The sequence below is a fragment of the Dromaius novaehollandiae genome, chromosome 1 (assembly GCF_036370855.1).
Source record: "Dromaius novaehollandiae isolate bDroNov1 chromosome 1, bDroNov1.hap1, whole genome shotgun sequence".
Taxonomy (NCBI): Eukaryota; Metazoa; Chordata; class Aves; order Casuariiformes; family Dromaiidae; genus Dromaius; species Dromaius novaehollandiae.
In genome coordinates, this window is record NC_088098.1 from 119,202,666 (window position 1) to 119,221,538 (window position 18,873).

The 18,873-nt window shown below is 34.8% G+C and overlaps 1 protein-coding gene across 9 annotated transcripts in view; it reads left to right on the forward strand.

Annotated features, from left to right (window-relative positions):
* TTC3 (tetratricopeptide repeat domain 3) overlaps positions 1-18,873 on the forward strand; it is a 91,038-nt gene that overhangs the window by 14,838 nt on the left and 57,327 nt on the right. For 8 of the 9 annotated variants that reach the window (XR_010392620.1, XM_064524851.1, XM_026121518.2 and 5 more), the window contains 4 exons: positions 3,944-3,998; positions 10,700-10,760; positions 14,735-14,801; positions 18,344-18,481. Coding sequence is in view for 8 of the 9 variants with exons in the window: in XM_064524851.1 (XP_064380921.1) it covers positions 3,944-3,998; positions 10,700-10,760; positions 14,735-14,801; positions 18,344-18,481 (321 nt within the window). In the remaining variant the exon portion in view is untranslated. Of the gene's footprint in view, positions 1-1,484; positions 1,607-3,943; positions 3,999-10,699; positions 10,761-14,734; positions 14,802-18,343; positions 18,482-18,873 lie in introns of those variants that run through there. The other variant, XM_064524867.1, reaches the window with a different exon arrangement.

The window sequence follows — 18,873 nt, forward strand, 5'->3', positions numbered from 1 at the left end:
ATTGTGTGCTTTCTCAGCTAAATGCACTTTTCCTATGATATTTAACTGTTAAAAACTGTGTATAAAACTTCAGATTTGAAAGAAGGTTGGAAGTGGTTGCTTGAATGCGAGGTTGGAGGTTATATGTTGTGAGGAAGAGCGAGGTCTCTTCAGAATTATTGAGGCTCTGGAGTCATATCAGATTTAATCAATTGCCCTGCCTGTTGATGTGCCTTCAGACATGGGCTTGCCTTTGGTTTTGAGAGGATCCAGTTAAAGTGAACAGGCATGATGGAATTCAGTGGAAAATGCTTGAGCCAAAGTTACTTCATATACAGGGGTTTTGCTGTGTTGTAGTGTTACGCACTGACGCATGCACTAATGTGAAGATAATAGCATGATTATAGACAATTATTTTGTTGCTCTGTAAACAGGTTACTTCTGTATGGAAGAAATGTTAGTTGAATAGTACTCTTAATTGAATTGTGTTCAAAATTGGGATTTTGCGGTCCTCAAATATCTGTTTGGCTTGTATGTTTAAAGCAAGCTTAGTATACCTCTAAAATGCAAAGTGGATTTGTGTTATTTTAGTAGTGCTTTGCGATTCTTCAGATTCGTTCTTTTGGTTTAAAAGACTGTTTACAAGCTTAAGTAACTAGATGACATTCCACTAGGTGACTTTTACTGCCTTTTATATGAGGAAGGCTTTAGATGAAAAAGAGTGAAACCTGGTGGAGTAAGCTTTGTACTGTGTTCATGAGTGATTCTTTTTTGTTGTTGTTACTGAAAAATAATTAAACTGAAGATCTAAGGATACGTGTTACTGAAGAACAATCAAAGGAATCCTCCAGCAAAAGTCTGCTACCTCTGCCTTTCAGCTGGTTATTTTACTGTTGCAAGTGCAATAACATGCCATGTTTTATTCATTTAAAAAAGAAAAGAACTTGTTGAAATGTGTGGGGGTTTTTTGTCAGTGAAAATTTAGGTGCTTACCTTGTTTTAAGTGGATTTCCCTAATTGATGTCAGTGGAAGTTCCCTGCTCTTGCTCTCTTAGTGCCTTTCTCATGCCCAGGATTATGGAGAGCCTACGAACCATTCTTGTGTCTTAACTCTGAGGAGTTTGATTTGCTAGATGCTTTCAGACCATGGCAATCATGTAACAGCACTGATTTCAAAATTTAACTTAGTAGCTTCTATCTGTTTACAGAAAGTTCTCTTTCACACTATTGTTATTTCAAGAGAAACTTTTGTAGCTCTTTCTGATTTTCTTTACCATTACTATTATTAGCTAATCTATAAATTGCTTGTTATAAATTGGCATATCAAGTGTCTGTTATAAGTATGTCATATATTAACAGAAACAAGATGGTAAATAATATAGAACTAATAGCAGGATCAACATAGTTTAGCATACGCATGTGAAAATCCTGTTTTCAGGATCCACAGGAGGGTGGGGCAGCAGATAGGATGACGCACTAGTGGAGAAAATGAAACCAAGCAAGAAGGGCAAAGGAAAGGAAATGAAAGTTAGGCTGTTACTTGAAAAAGAAAGTGGCAAGCTACGGAATGTACAAGGAGTGCTTAAAGATTCCGATTAACTTGTGAAAACTTTCATCTGCCTTTATGGTAGGAAAATCTTCCTATGTAGATCTGTATTAAATTTGTCTTCCTTTGGGATTGATATTACTGCAAAAAAGACTAGTATTTTCAGACCAGATAATATGAATTGGTAGGAAATTGGGGAAGAAATTAAGTATAAAATGTAAAGTAGTATATCACAGGGCACAAAAGGGTGGTAATGGAGCTTTGAAAATAATTAGGATTTAAAAGGAGTCTTTGGTACAAATGAAAAATATGCTCTAACTTTAGATCATTATGTTTCAGGCAAACTTTATTTGAAGTTCAAACATAGCATGGGTTATAATGTGGTGGAGTTATTTCCATGTTAAAATCTGTGGCTAGAAATAGATTCTGTAAAAATTCTTTTTTTTTTTCTTTCTTTTTTTTTTTTTTTTTTTTTTTTTTTTTTTTTTTAGCATGTCTAGACATTCACAAATGTCAGTGACTGGGTCTGCGTATTTGCTTTTTGTTTTGTTTTCTTGTAAGATAGAATTTTTTTCTTATGAAATGTGACCACAACTCAGATTACTTTTAAGAGCTGTAGGTTTTTTTCAGTCGTATATGGCAGATCTTTGTCATAACACTGGATGATCATAGCTTTATGATACAACTATTAAACTCATAAGCTCTGCCCCCTTCCCCCCAAAACCCAACAAACTATATACTAGAGACAAACCATTCCACAGAAATGCTGTTATCCCACAGAATGAATGACTTTTTTCATTGACAAAACCCCCTTTAAGTATTTGGATTACTGATATTGTAATTTTATGTGCATATGACTATGACACTGAAAATAACTCAATATTGACATGATATGTGGAATTATGTGAAAAGTCCTGAACTTTAAAAGTGAAGCTGAAGACTACCAAGAAGTGTCTTGTGATAACTGCCAAATGATGTCTGAATATATTTGATTTTTATTCAGGTCTTTTTATTTGCTTTGATTAGATGCAACTGTTATGGACACTTATTTCCATTGTACTAATAATGAGGTAAAACTTTTGGTTTACTAGTGTTTGAGATTTCCAGCAAAATGATTTTTTTACTTATTTGATCAAATGCTCCTTTGTTACAACTGAAATGCATATTACAAGCTCTGTAAGCAATATGTGCACCAAAGAATAAGGAGGGAAAGGCCAGGGATACCAAGTTATAGCAGAGCACTGGTGCACCCATGCTGTTCAGTACAAATTTGTTCGTTGCTATTTCCTGAGAGCCCTTGAGATAAGTATAATTACTGATGCATTTGTTATTAAATAAATGAAAATTAAATGAAAATTATAAATTTATTTCCAATAATTAATAATAAACTTAGCGTATAAATAAAACCGCAATGTAGACTAGATATGCTCTACTTGGGGCAATGAGAAAAAGTCCCATGGCTGCAGGAGAAAATGAATGGGGCTTGTGGCTTCTGTCACTGGTAGAGCAGAAGTGAAGCAGAAGCTCTACAAACATGCATGTAGTCTTGGATCCTGCCGTCTAGTCTCCTGATTGGATCCTTGTGGCTGTAGATGAAGCTCTTGATATAGATAGCACTTTGCGTAGCTAGAGAGGTCTAATTGTGTGGAAGAATTCATGGGCTTGAGACTTACTTAATATTAGTAGTTTAATATTAAATGAGTTCTTTTATTTTACTAAAGGTTATGGTTTCTAATTACTAGTCTTTTCAACTACTGATGCTGTTGTTACCTGGGAAATTTTCTGCCTCTCTCCTAGGGTTTGTGATAATACACATCTCTAGCTGCTGTAGAATGGTGGGAACTAGTGCTGTTACTGCACCGCTGGAAGTGCGCTATATACATATATATATACACACACACACACATATATATATACATAAATATATACATATATATATGTGTGTGTGTGTGTATATATATATGTATATTACAAGTCTGTCCACATCATGAAAATCATAGTCTTTTTCTCCAGCTAGTTAGTTGGCATGATGTAAGATGCATTTAGATGACTTAAGCCATTGACGAGTGGCTCTGTGCTATCAAGCTGTAGTCCCACTGGCTAATCCACAAAATTCATGTTAATTTGTCGCTGACCTTGACTGTCGCATTCAAGAGGATTCCAATTTATCAGCTGAGCTGAAACTCTTGATTAACTGATCTTGTCATACCTCTTAGTTGGGGGCATCATATATGGTATTATCATTGTGATTACTTTTTTTTAAATTTTAATCTCCCATTTTCAGATAATACTGAAATGGGCAAATCAATTTTCAGATTTAAAGACTGTTTCTGTTTTTGAAGGTAGTGAATATAAAGCTTGAGTAATTTCTATTTGTTTTTTATCTCTGTAAAACCAAATGAATGTATTTGTTATTAGGTAACCGATGCCCAAAGAGCAGAAACCAAAAGTTGGTCTTTGGAGTTTCTAACAGGTGAGTTTATTTTTACTGTTTATCAAATCTGAGTCAGTTCTTCCCTTGCTATTGCCACTATTAAGCAGACGTATACCTAGTGCTATTTTTACAACACTAAACTATCATGTTATGCTTCTCTTTCCTGTTAATATGCAGTTACTTCAATACTTTCTCTCCTGTATTTCTAACTCTTACGTTGTTCATGTTTTTGTAGTTTGCATTTAATTCATCTGAATGAAGTTGGAATTGAAAGTGGAACTAGAAAGTGGAATGCTGAGTCACAAGCTAGAAATGCAAATTAAATATAAGCTTTTTTTATTATTCATTCTAAGACAGATTCAGAATTTTAAAGGATCTAAAATTAGATTGCCTCATTTAAGAGAAGTGTATGGATAGTTTCAGTATTCATAATTCATTTACAAGTACTGAAATCAAAGCTCCGCATAGATCACTAAAAAAATAATCCTGCAACTAGAGAGGAAGGAGGCCTTAAATATTTGAGTTTTGACAGAGTGGATCCTTAGCTACAAACTTTAAGAAGTGTAAGTTGGTGTATTTGATTGTTCACTTCTTTTTTTTAATGGGGGGGGAAAAAAAACTTTGTAGAAAGACCTCCAACTCCCAAAGTGGGAGTCCCAGAGATACCTTCCTTTGGTGAAAGTGTTCATTTCAAGCTTTAGCAGTTGTCATTTTCAAAATGAAATCTTTTTCTGAATTTTTCGCCTGGTAAACCTACTATAACCGAAAAAGCATAAGAGATTTTTCTTGACATTCAGAGATTGTTCTTATTTATAATGTTTACATGGAACATTTATGGTTTATATTCCCTACGGGATCTGAATGGGCTTGTGCTCTATTTTAAAGTTGTGACCTCCAAGGCCTTCTAGTCCTTGAGCCCCCCACTACTGTGCTTTGCACTTCATGTACTTAAGTACCTAGCTGCACTGGTGCCAAAATGCAGAGCACCTCAAAATTCAATTTTAAGAAGCCTATGGAGGTATATCACAATGGTATGCATAAATGTGCAATAGAAGAATTGATCTTGCTCTTGGACACTTCAGACATATGTGAACACTTTGAACTGAGAGATTTATTGTGACATGGAAAATACAGAAAGGTTGCAAAAGAAACAAGTTGAGACAAAATTGTTGAAAAGATGTGACATGGTAGGATTATTAAAAAAAAAACCTGAAAAGTGTTGAAAGAACTTAATGCAGAAAGTGTAAAACAGGGAAGGGATTTGGAAAGGGGAAGTCAAGCTTAGGAAGAAAGATATTTTGAGGAAATATACTTAGATGATATGAAGGGGCAAAATGTGGGTCGCACAGCTGTTGTAGGGAATTTTGAAATACTTGGAACAAGTGAGAACTAAGAAGTGAATCCAGACATTTTCTAGAGTGAGAAGGATAACTGATTTTGGAGCAGTTAAGGAGGGAGTTGAGTAACAAAAGAAAGTTGGGAGAGAAATGAAAACACTTCTAGGCTAGAGAAATAATAGAGACATGAAATGCTTTCTTGAACTTTAAATCATTAAAAAACATGAATACTTACTGATTCTGTGGGGGTTTTTTTGTTTGTTTTTCCTGTTTTTCCTACCTCTTCCTCCCCCCTCATACTCATTATGTCAGTACTAAGGTGGAGGAAAATATTTGTCTTTGATTTGAAAGGAGGAGCTATGCGCTCAATGACTAGCTGATACAAGTTTAGAATGGGTGGGGAAGAAAAGTTTTCTTTTTCTTATCCTTTGTTGACTTGAGGGCTTGTGACTTGCAGTAGATTTAATATAAAATAACTTTCTGCCCCCATATCTTATCTTACAGGTACTGTTCTTTTGCATTTCCGTTGTTGTTTCCATGTACTGTTTTCCTGAGCATATTTCTATTTCTGTTAAATGTCTTTGTTTGCTCCTAATGGGAATTTCTAGCAAAAGCAATACTACTTCTAGTATTTTAAAATGTTTGTGGGGTAAGTGAATTATATTTGCTATTGAATTAATGTATTCTTTTATAAGCATTTTAATTATAATTCAGCAGAATTTGTTTGTTACTTTTATTTTAAAAAAGATAGTACTTCCAGATAAAAAAAAAAAAAACTTGAAGTGGGTGTTATGTGGTATTAGTAGTTTCTGTAGATAACGTGATTTAAGTAATTTTTGTTGAATGGCTTTTAATATGAAATTCATTCAGCGAAAAAAAATAGTGCTGATTAATTCTTTTGGTGGGGAGATGAAAGGCTTGTATTGATTTTAATCGTAATGTTTGAAAAGCCCTTTTCTTCAAGGCTATTAGGAATCTTTAGAGCATATAATACAAAGAAATCATTTTTTTCTTTTATTTTCATTAAGATTTTGGTTTGAATGATATACCAGATCCTGAGGGGAAAGAAACCTAAATAATAAAGGAATATAATCTCTAGCTCTATATGGTAAAATAATGATGTGGTTGAAAGGTCTCACTTTCAAACAGATTGTTGTTTTCTTGCACGTAAAGGTTTCTTTTATGAGGAACTTATGGTGATGGTTTAGTGTTGCTTCAGAATTTTTACTCTGTATGAACTGTTTCAGCATACACCTGTTTAGACTAGTGTTTGAGTATCACTTTCAATAGATAGTTCACAAAATAATTTTGAGCATGTTCAGTCTTTATGACACTTGAATTTTGTTTTGGTTAATTTAAATTTTATGTCAGCAAATTGTTTTTAATGAAAAACTACTTGTGGCTTAAGACATTAAAGTGCATATGATTTACCTTGAGACGTGAGACATCCTACTGACTTGAATGGCACTACTCAGATGGATACAATTCTATTTTTACAGCTCTAGAGTCTTTTGGGATTTTTGTATCTAACCTTATAAAAATAAAATACTTTCCCAAGTGTCAGGAATGAACATTTTAAGCATAGATAGTTACTGAAACTTTATACGTAAACTTGTAACCCTTGTTTTTTAATTAGATTTCATGGTAGATCAATTTAAGCTCAAGTAAACTATTAAATACTGCTTGATTTATTAAGTTGCTGTAACTTATTATTGGGGTCCAGTACTTTAATAACCTAAATCCGATTGCTGGAATGTATATGGTCTCTGGGATGGTCTCCAATGCAAGAAGTCACTGTTTTCTCCTGAACTGTTTCTAGAAGATTATAGCTGAAGATTATATCTTATATTCTGAGGCAGAAGAAATTCCTATATGAACTTGTAAAATCAAGTAGATTTAACTAGCAAAAAACCTTGCCCTCCCCCTCCTCTATATATTAAGGAATTCTTGCAGCCTGTAATGCTTAGCAGTTTAGTTGCAAAACTTTGTCAGCTGTTGTTTGGCTTTTTACCAGTCCGGAAATACAATTTTTTGCCTTTATTGTGTAATTGTATGGTTACTAGAAGGAAGCTTTCTACTAAGTGGATTTTGTCACTGATGCTGTTCAGCCTTTAATATCTTATAAAGGTCTAATTTGAAATTCATGACAATTAGAAACTTTGACTTCATCATGGGTGCACATATGCACATTCAGATGCCTAACCTTACATTTTAATTACACAAAAAATAGTTGAGAGATTATTTTGCCTTTCATGGTGGGGCTTTCTTGTTTTGACCAATAACAAAATAGTTGTTAAAACATGTTTTCTTGTTCCTCATTGCTAATGAAGTGCTTACTCAATTTGCAGACCCCTGTAGCTAATCAACTACCATGTTAGATACCTGAAAAATTAAAACATATTAATAGAGCTTTATGTTAAGTCTTTGATGTTAGCTTTCAGAATTAGTAATAAATTGGTATCACATGACAGAGCCTTGTCTTTGTGGCCCAATACTTTCACTTCATCAAACAGCTGTGTTTTATAATCAGGGACATTTATCTTGATCTAACTCATCTGTTTGCAATTCTAAGATTAATACGGGTTGAACTTGATTCCTTTAGGAATGTATTTTTGAAGCAGCAACTTCTTCAGAGAGTTTCTTTATTCAGACTTGGGTGTAAAGGCTTAACATTCATATTCATTGGTTATTCCCTTAAAAAATATCTGGATATCAACTAATAGTTAAAAATATCAACTGTGGTTTTGTAAAACATACTAATTTGTTTAGCTTGTCCACCTAAAGCGTTCTTATAATACTGTAAAGTCAGGTCATATCATTATACAGGCATACCTCATTTTATTGCGCCTTGGTTTTTTGCGCATTGCTGATATTGAGGTCTTTACAAATTGAAGGTTTGTGGCAACCCTGCGTCGAGCAAATCTATCGGCACCATTTTTCCAAAAGCATGTGCTCACTTTGTGTCTCTGTGTCACATTTTGGTAATTCTTGCAATTTTTCAAACTCTTTCATTATTATTATATCTGTTATGATGATTTGTGATCAGTGATCTTTGATGTTACTATTGTAATTGTTTTGGGGTGCCATGACCTGCGCCCATATAAGACGGCAAACTGAATCGATAAATGTGTGTGTTCTGACTGTTCCACCAACCGGCTGTTCCCCTGTCTCTCTCCCTATTCCCTGAGACACAACAATATTGAAATTAGGCCAATTAATAACTCTACAATGGCCTCTAAGTGTTCAAGTGAAAGGAATAAATCAAAAAGCTAGAAATGATTAAGCTTAGTGAGGAAGGCATGTCGAAAGCCGAGACAGGCCAAAAGCTAGGGCTCTTGTGCCACACAGCCAAGTTGTGAACGCAAAGGAAAAGTTCTTGAAGGAAATTAAAAGTGCTACTCTAGTGAACACATGAATGATAAGAAAGCAAACAGCCTTATTGCTGATATGGAGAAAGTTTCGGTGGTCTGAATAGAAGATGAAGCCAGCCACAACGTTCCCTTAAGCCAAACCTAATCCAAAGCAAGGCCCGAACTCTCTTCAATTCTGTGAAGGCTGAGAGAGGTGAGGAAGCTGCAGGAAAAAAAGTCTGAAGCTAGCAGAGGTTGGTTCATGAGGTTTAAGGAAAGAAGTCATCTCTGTAACACAGAAGTGCAAAGTGAAGCAGCAAGTGCTCATGTAGAAGCTGCAGCAAGTTTGATGAAGGTGGCTACACTAAATAACAGATTTTCAGTGTAGACAGATCAACCTTATATTGGAAGAAGATGCCATCTAGGACTTTGGTAGCTAGAGAGGAGAAGTCAATGCCTGGCTTCAAAGGGCAGGCTGACTCTTGTTAGAGACTAATGCAGCTGGTGACTCTAAGTTGAAGTTGATGCTCATTTACCATTCTGAAAATCTTTGGGGCTTCAAGAATTATGCTAGATCTACTCTGCCTGTGCTCTATAAATGGAACAACAAAGCCTGGATGATAGCACATCTGTTTACAACATGGTTTACTGAATATTTTAAGCCCGCTGTTGAGACCTACTGCTTAGGGAAAAAAAAAAAAATCTTTCAAAATATTACTGCTCGTGGACAACGTACCCAAGAGCTCTGATGGAGGTGTACGATGAGATTAGTGTTGTTTTCATGCCTGCTAACACAACATCCATTCTGCAGCCTGTGGATCAAGGAGTAATTTCGACTTCCAAGTCTTATTATTTAAGAAATACATTTTGTAAGGCTATAGATATAGATATGCCATAGATAGTGATTCCTCTGATAGATCTGGGCAAAGTAAATTGAAAGCCTTCCGGAAAGGATTCACCATTCTACGTGCCATTAAGAATATTTGTGATTCATGGGAGGAGGTCAAAATATCAACATTAACAGGAGTTTGGAAGAAGTTGATTCCAGCCCTCCTGGATGACTTTGAGGGGTTTGAGGCTTCAGTGGAGGAAGTAACTGCAGATGTGGTGGAAAGAGCAACAGACCTAGAATTAGAAGTGGAGCCTGAAGATGTGACTGAATTGTTGCAATCTCATGATAAAACTTTAATGGATGAGGAGTTGCTTCTTATGGATGAGTGAAGAAAGTGGTTTCTTGAGATGGAATCTGCTCCTGGTGAAGATGCTGTAAACATTGTTGAAATGACAACAAAGGATTTAGAATCTTACATAAACTTAGTTGATAAAACAGCGGCAGGGTTTGAGAGGATTGACTCCAATTTTGAAAGAAGTTCTGTTATGGGTAAAATGCTATCAAACAGCATTGCATGCTACAGAGAAATCCTTTGTGAAAGGAAGAGTCAATCGATGCGGCAGACTTCATTGTTTTCCTGTTTTAAGAAATTGCCACAGCCACCCCAACATTTGGCAGCCACCACCCTGATCAGTCAGCAGCCATCAACATTGAGGTAAGACCCTCCATCAGCAAAAAGATTACAACTTGCTGAAGGCTCAGATGATAGTTAGCATTTTTTAATTAAGGTACGTACATTGTTCTTTTTTTTTTTAAGACATAATGCTATTGCACACTTAATAGACTACAGTATAGTGTAAACATAACTTTTATATGCACTGGGAAACCAAAAAATCTGTGTGACTCACTTTTTTGCAATATTTGCTTCATCGCGGTGGTCTGGAACTGAACCCACAATATCTCTGAGGTATGTCTGTAGAATATAAAGGGTTTTTTTTATATATATAGTATATTTCCCTTAATAGGATTTTATTAAATAGTGTCAAATTCACAAAGTAACATTCATAAAAAGGTGGCTTTTTGAAAAACTTTTCAAGTTGTTTTAGTTTTGGATATTGTAAATATTTAGGGTATATTATTTATAAAGTAAAAAATGAATTTTGAGTTTATGTCTTTTTTAGGTAATAGTCATTTTGTTTGAAACTCTTTTTTCCATTACAGATCAGAGTCACCAAAACAAAGGGAAGTCAAAGAACAAAACCAGTGATTCTGAAAAGACCAGGTAAGATATTTGTTTCATTATTCGGGGTTACTTTATGTAGCACTTAAAGTGCTACTGCAACTTTGTCTTCTAGTATTTATACAATTGAATGAATGATGCTTACCATGGAAATAATGAAATAAGTGCATTTATATTGAAAGTGCTTCATCTATTTGCTGTTTGCTCTTTTTTAGTTGTATTTTTTAAGAGTGTTTTTCTTTGTAGTTAAGGGCTAATCTCACCTCTTAAATCTGGTGTAGAAGTCCATTATATTGAATTAGGTGGATCTATTCCCAAAGCAGTAATGTTTATTTTTAGATAAAAGACGATGATTTCAGTAAAGAGTAAGGAAAAGAAGGTAAGCTATAGAAGGAAAAAAGCCCAGATTAATTTTTATCTAAATATCACATATTATTTGTCATTAGAAATCTTTTAATCTTAATACTTCTAATAAGATAATATTTTTTATGTGTTGTTATTGGTAGTAATTTGTTATTTGTTATTCTATAATATTTAATCTTAACAATTAAGTTGTAGTTTTTCCCTGTTTGGGAGCCTCGTAAGTGTTACACGGCAGCAGCTCCTAGCAGTTCATATGATGACGCTTCACTGAGTTGTAGGATGAGTGCCTCCATATTAGCATTTATGACAAGATTAATGGTATTTGCCTGTGTGTGGACATTTATCTGTGCAGTTGGGTGGTGCTCATTGCTACTGTCAGCTGCACTCCTGACTTCTTGACCTTTGTTAACAAAAACCTAACCCATCTGAGGCCTGTGCTTTCCAGCTCAAAATATTGGAGGAAGGCAAGTTCGCGAGTACAGGTGGAAACAGCACGAGGTCCTGGTTTTGTGGGATGGTGTCCGTAGCAGCAAAGTGAGGCTGTAGCAGTAGGGTCTCAATATGGGAAAGGGAGGTGTATAGGTAGTTGATGCAGCTGGAGGGTGTTTTGAGGGATGGGAGAGTCAATGCTCTGTTTTCTAGTTTTGAGAGGTGAGGAATGTAGGAGATCCTGGTATGGAAGCCTTTTCTCTTGCATGTAGGCCTGGTAAAACAAGGCACCAAGTGAGAAACTGTTTTCACTGCCATGGTGGTTTTTCATCTTCTCCCCTTCCGTTCTTGGTGGGATCTGAGCAAATTTAATTTTTGAGTTAGGTGATCTCATTGCTAAATGTGCTTTCTTTTTAACATTTTTTTTCTTTAGTGGTCCCTCTAACATTTCTAAAATGGCCAGCACTTCTATAAATATACACAGAAAAGTTGTTTCTTAAAATCTATATGCAAATAATAAGAGTTTGATACTTTTTAAAATTAGATTCTGCGTTTTGTGAACTGTCAGAAGTGGAAAAATAGTAGCAGTATTAATAGTGACTATCAATTGATGCAGAGATCATATTTTTTTCAACCCCAAGTATATTATTCTAGATGCTGAAAGTCCTGTGATAGTGCACTTACAGGAGACAGGTACAGAGATGTACTGGTATATATTTGTGGTGTTCTCATGTATCTTTCCAAGGTATCTCCTAGACTATCTAAAAACCTTAGGGTACAAGAGAAGAAAGAGAATATGAACAAATACAGATTTCTGGAATGCGTCTGGTGTGTGATGTGCTAATAACCCGTTTTTTGGGAAATGCTTCTCAGGGTATAGCCAAATGCATTATTGAAATGTGGCTATATTACAGCAGATCTTAATTTGGAACAGTAACATTAGTGAAAAGATGGACCTCTCTGGAAATGCCACGAAGGATATGGTGCCTGTGTACTGAAAAATATTTTTTTTCTGCTAGGATGACAAGCTACATAATCAAAGTTGGAAATTCAGATTCCCTTTGATAGAGAAGAGGATCTGTAGGAAAAGTAGATAGTAGAATTTAGTCTTTGTTAAGCAGTTTATATTAGTTATAACTTAATGATTTTCAGCTCTAACACAGGAACTACTCTTTGTCCAACCTCGTAGCTATTTCTGACAGTAGCCAATAACAAATATCAAGTGAAGAATATAAGAATAGGACAAGTATATCATATTTTTCACTGTGGGCTCTATTTCCATGGAAGTTGGTAAACCAACCTGAAAAACTGTTGGCAGTATACAAGAGTTATTCTTGCAGATGAAGCAACCTTTTTTTAATTGCGAAAGAGGAAGTGGAGGAAATTGGCCTGAATGAAGTATAACTGAAAACTGATAAGCACTTTTTATTTAAAATCTAACATACCCTAGTGTACATTTACATTGTTTGTATCCTCCTCAGGATATTGTTCATGTTAAGATAGCTGATTAAATTGAATATGGCTGATTAAATTTCACAATATTCAATTTTCATGGAGAGACTGAATTATTATTTGAAAACTAAATATTTTCTGAAGGTTAGTTGAATTTTAGTAAACAAAAGCATAATTTTAATAATCCCTCTTTAAAAAAATGTTACCCAAAATCAATCCACACAATAAATGTGAAAATTTTGCAACAAAAGGTAATGCGAATCTTGTTCTAATTGTTACATTGAAGCTTACACTGCAGCATAATTCAAGCTCTATCATATGTTCAAGGCCTCTCTCTACTTGTTCTACTTTGTGTACCGAACAAATTGTTTTTAATTTTTGATACTCCATGTACTTACTAAAAATAAGAGATTTGACTATGAGGAAAGCATTGCAAGTCAGTCTCGAAATCATACTGAAAAAGAGCTTTTACTTAAAGTCCTTTGGTGGGACTTGAGTCTTAGGTTAAAGCATATTGATGTCTAAGTACATGAATAATCCCAATAGAACATGCTGAATGTAAATGTGTACGTTTGCTGGTTTGGGGCCGATATTAAATAAGTTAAGATAAAAAGTACTATGAATTTTAACTAAAAAATGCATGTTCCCATCTGTCATAAAATTTAAAAGAAAGCTTAACATAAGAAGTATTTCCTGTGGTAATAGGGCCAACATGATCCAAACAAGACTGGGGAAGGCACTGCATTTGTGTATGATGGCCTTTGCAAAAAAATTTCTGATCTATTAGATAGTTAAGGAAGGAAGAACTATATACTGCTGACTTTTTTTGTAAGGCAACTGAGGCAAATAAGGATGTATTGCTTAAGGCCATGCAGAGGTGGAAGTTTTCAGTGTTTTAATCTGAATTGTGGACTTAGACCAATTGATCTCTGACTGTATTTTGTTGCTTGTATGCTTTTTTCAGTTAGTGTTTTTCAGTTGTGTTTAGGATGATTAAAAATAGATAAGGGACAGAGCAAAATAAGCTGTTCACATTGAAATAGGGAAGCTGATGCAAGTTTCTATCAAGTGAGATTTTTAAGTGCAGATTTCTCATGTAGAAGAGTCCAAGCCTATATGAAACCTGGGAGCTGAACCTGATTGTCTTCAGTCCTAATCTGAACACGACCACAAAACCTACCCTCTTTTAGTACGTATTTATTGCAGTATAATTTTTTTTGTTTTTCCATAACTCTTTTTAAATGCCACTGTAGCTAGAAAATGAAACTTTGTCACAAGAGAGGTTGTTAGTGTCATTTAACTGGGTTGCTGTTGCTTTGTTTCTCCTTTCACTTTCATTGGCAAGAGAATCGTTTGAATTCAGTATGTGAATAAATCTTTTTGAAAATACTTGAAGAGAGACCTAACTGCCATCTTGCACTGCTGCCTTGATGTGTCTACACCGAAGTTCTCTAGTCAGCCATTACGCTCCTTAGTAGTAAGGGCAAATCAGCTCAGAATGAGGTGCAGAGGGTAGACAAAGGTGGAGAGGGCCCCAATTCCCCTGAAGCCATAGTGGTTCCCAGGCCAACAGGTTGAATCGTTTCATAATTCTTGATAGTTTTACAATGATGGTTATTGCTATGGTGAAAAGGGTGCTACCTTGATAATTTCTAGCATACAGGCAAATGTTGCGTGTGATAAAAGCACAAATGTTTCTCTATTTCTTGAAAATTAGATTACATATGAAGTACATCTACAAGCTCATGATACCATTGTCCTTTTATTTGTAGAGGTCACCTTGATTTGAAGATAGAGTCTAAAACCATCGAAGATAAACTCTTTTGTACTGTGCAACAGGTAACTGCGGGAATTGGTTAGTGTAAGACCTTAACTTGGACCTTAACATTGTCCTTATCTTGAACAACAGCACTAAAACCTACTGCTTCATGTTTGGCCTGTTTGTTATCAGGAAACAAAGCTTATGTGATTACATTGTCTCCTTGCTTGTAGTTCTCTTTACCTTTCTTCTCCTCTTTCCTTTTCTCTCACTCTCTCTGCCCCTTCCTCGAAAAAAGATTGAACATTAATTTGACAGAAAGGATAGCTATTTTAATGATGGTGCATGCTGAAAAGCTTTGTGAAATTAAAGATCTGCTTAGGAGAAGGAAAAGCTATTGTAGTGACTATGGAGAAAAAGAACAATATCATTTTTTTTGGACTTCAGGAAGTCTATGTGGTTTCATTACTTTTGTCAGAATTACTTCTTAATGCATATATAATTATAACTTCACTAATTTTGTATTAAATCTGTGCTTTATATTGAGGTGATTAGGATTTTACGCATCTATTTGTTTAATAACCATAAACTATGTGTTTATACTGCGCAGTTAACTCAGGCCCTTAGTTGATTTCAGATCAAACTGTTTTTCCATCCAACAGAAAAGAATTGGTTCTTATGCAGAGATGGTTTAGTTGCAGAAACTTGTTACATAAACATTAAGTTTAGTTTGAATGAAATATGAAAATGTATGTTTATGAACACCAGAGAAAATGACAGCAGTGTTAAAGAGGAAGGTAAGTGTCAGTTGCCACGGAGTACTGTATGTGTGATTTCATTCAAATAAAGAGGAGAGAAAAACTGACTTAAAGATGCCAAGAATGTGGAGAGCAAAATTGAAGCCACAAAATATTCAGATAAGGGAAACTAGAACAGAAAAAATAAAAAATTTAGTCAAAGACTTATAAGTGGCAAGACAAAGGAAAGAGGAAAAAGATCAAAACCAGCACGCACTGCTAACGGTGTCACAGGCAAGTTCAAAATTCATTTGTCATTGCCAGTCAAAATCAACCCCAGAGATGCTGTGGACTCAATAGCCCGTATCCCATGTCACACCAAAGTCATCCTGTCTAGACCATTTGAACATTTATTTTTTTGGTGTGTAAGTGAGTGTGTGAATATGAATGAGTAAAATCAACTTACAGTTTAATATAATGAAGTCAACCTTCCTGTTCCATAAGATCTCTTGCTGAATTTTGTTACACTGATTTCCTATGCAGTCACAGAGTAACATGTTTAATTAGAAGCATGAATGAGTAACTTGGCTGTCTTGTATCTTAATTTGTAACAAAAAACTACAAAAGATCACTGGGAATCATTCAGGGATGTATAGTGCCCTTCCCAGAGTTCCCTCTAAATGTGTCTTCCTGTGTTTGATCCATATGTTTGGAAATAATCACAGAGCATTTGGTTGAATGGCTGTTTAGAACCCAATAAAATTCACAAGTTGCAAATTCTCCATCTTAATTCTCATCAGCAACAATTGATGAGTATCCTGAAGCTCTTGAATGAATCCACAGGGATGTACGTAATTAGTCCTTTGCACTTTGTTAATTTGGAGAAGTAGACACCAGAATTTACTATTCTTTTTTTATTACCTCATAAGAGAAAACTAGGTTCAAGAGAAGACACATGTTCTGCCTTCACTCAGACTCCTTGCTTCCTAAAAATTCTTACAAAAATAAGATTAATGCAGCAGTCATGTCAAAAGCAGTATTTTTAGTCAGCTTAATCAGCTTCATATATATCAACACATTATTATCTTATTGTTAGATTAATTTCTCCTGTTCAATAACACTGTGCTCTGACAGTGTTACCTTGTATTATTAGTTTTGTTCTAAAAAATCAAAAGTAAGTCTTAATTATTTGTCATAAACATATTTCTGCAATTTGGTGTTCTCCGTACCTACTTGTAGTTTCTGTTGTTCTTGCCACTTCTGTTAATAAGCATAACTTTGATTAGCTCATGGGTTTCTTCTTATGTAATGTTTTGTCTTTTATGACCAGACCACAGGATGAAAACTAAATATGAATTGCAGATCCTTAAGAAAGTACAGAAAGAAACAGAAAATGAAAAATTAGTGAGGGTGTAGTAAAGTAATTCTGACTAGGTCGTAGTAATGACTGTGTTAGGGTAAGTTCAGTTGGGTGATCAAATCCAGGTGTCAGTCATTCAAGCTGTTGCAGGTATGTCATTATAAGCAATATCTTGTATATATGTTGTGGCACAAAAGGATTCTGTTCTACACAATGGCATCTGTGTTATTTTGCATACTAATTTTATTCTGTTGCCAATTCAATGTTAGGATACTCAAAAATGTATTATCTGTGTAAAGGCCTTTGCTACAGTAAATATCATAGTATTTTGCATTAGTTTTTTCCATTTTAAAAACTTAAAATTTAACAATTAAGACATGTTTATTATATTAAAATAAAACATCCATGTGAATTGATACTAAAAGGGCATCTGTTGCTCTTTTCCAGTGTTCTAGACCTGTATTAAACTTGGTGTATCAAAATTCTAATTCAGCTCATAGGAATACAGTTAAGTACAACATTAGAAAAATCAGACAATTGAAAAGTTCATATGTCCCATTCTTCCAAAAACTTCCCACTCAGTTTCTTCCCTACCCACAACCCCGTCTTTAGAATCCTGGTGAAAAAATAAGCTCAAATGTCAACATGTTAAAACTTAACAAACAAACAAACAAACAAAAAAGAAAAAAAAGGAGGAGGGGGAACGACTTTTAACGGAAGGCTTAATGGAAGTACTGCAGCCGAAAATGCACAGGTTGGCCTTTTTGTTCTTGTTTGGTTTTGCTTCTGATTGCAGGAATAAATGGTGGGGGAGCTTCTTAAATAGTCTAAGTGCTTCTACTCTAGCACAATGATCTGCTTCCCAAAACTAACTTTAACTTCATTTTAGTGTTTTAACAAATCAAGGGAAAAAAGTTCCTAATTCTGAAACTGTCTGTCTGGAATTAGCCTCATGAGTGGAAAGTCTTCAGAAGCACCTGTAGTGAAAGGCTAACAACTTAATGAATTCTGATACATTTGAGCATTAATTAGAAGTGTAGATAGAAAGTATAGGCAGGATGAAATAACTTTCAAATTTTTAAAAATATTTTTACACAAGCTGGCATGTACAAAGTGAGGAAAAATATAAGTCTCTTTTGGATAGGAGAGGTAATATGATGATGTTTGGACTAAACTTGTGAGACTTTCTGAAGAGAAAGGGATCTAGATTTAGAATAAAAAATAGATTTTAAGAGATTAACTGCAGTATGTCTATGGAAAATTAAATTGTTAGAAGGTGAATCTGAAACAGAATTTTATAAAAGTTTATCTGACTTGCTGGTTTAAGAAAAGATTGGGGTATCGAGCTCATCTTACAGTGAATGTTGCTACTCAGCTCTACTTAGAAAAGTGGAATTATAATAAAACTGTAGAAAATACAGAATTTTGACAGTTGTTTATTGGATAAATGTTTTTGTAAACAGCTTACTTCATTTAAAAAAGGAGTGCTTTCTTTGTAGACTTACCGTTTTCTTAAATATTTCAGGTAGATTTAACTATGTTGCCAGAAAAGTTGAAATCTCTTGTTCGTGATGGTTATACAGCCTTGATGGACCAGAGGTGTCGCAGCGCTGAACAAGCCTTTTCACAATTGTTGAGCATTTTAAATCCTTCAGAATTAAAGGTAAATTGAGGAGAATAACCTATTTATTAAGGGTAATTGAGCTTTATGCTTTCAATACTGTGTTTCAGTCTTTCCCTGCCCCCAAATAATCTTTATTAATGAATTGTTGCCCATAAAGTTGACTTCACACTAGGTGTTGCACTGACGTATATACCAAGGAGCTTACAAACGAGAAAAATGGAGAACAGGATAAGGAAACTGTAGTATTATAGGATGTATCTTAGTAATGTTGAGCATATACATGTGCATTTTTAGATGCAATATTAAAAATATTTGCCGAAATATTTAGTATGAAAATACTCTGCATTGTCAGCTTAACCTTTATTCATAATTAGTGCAGGATGAAAAGAGTGTATATACTTCTGGTCACGTAACTCCTGGATGGTAAACAC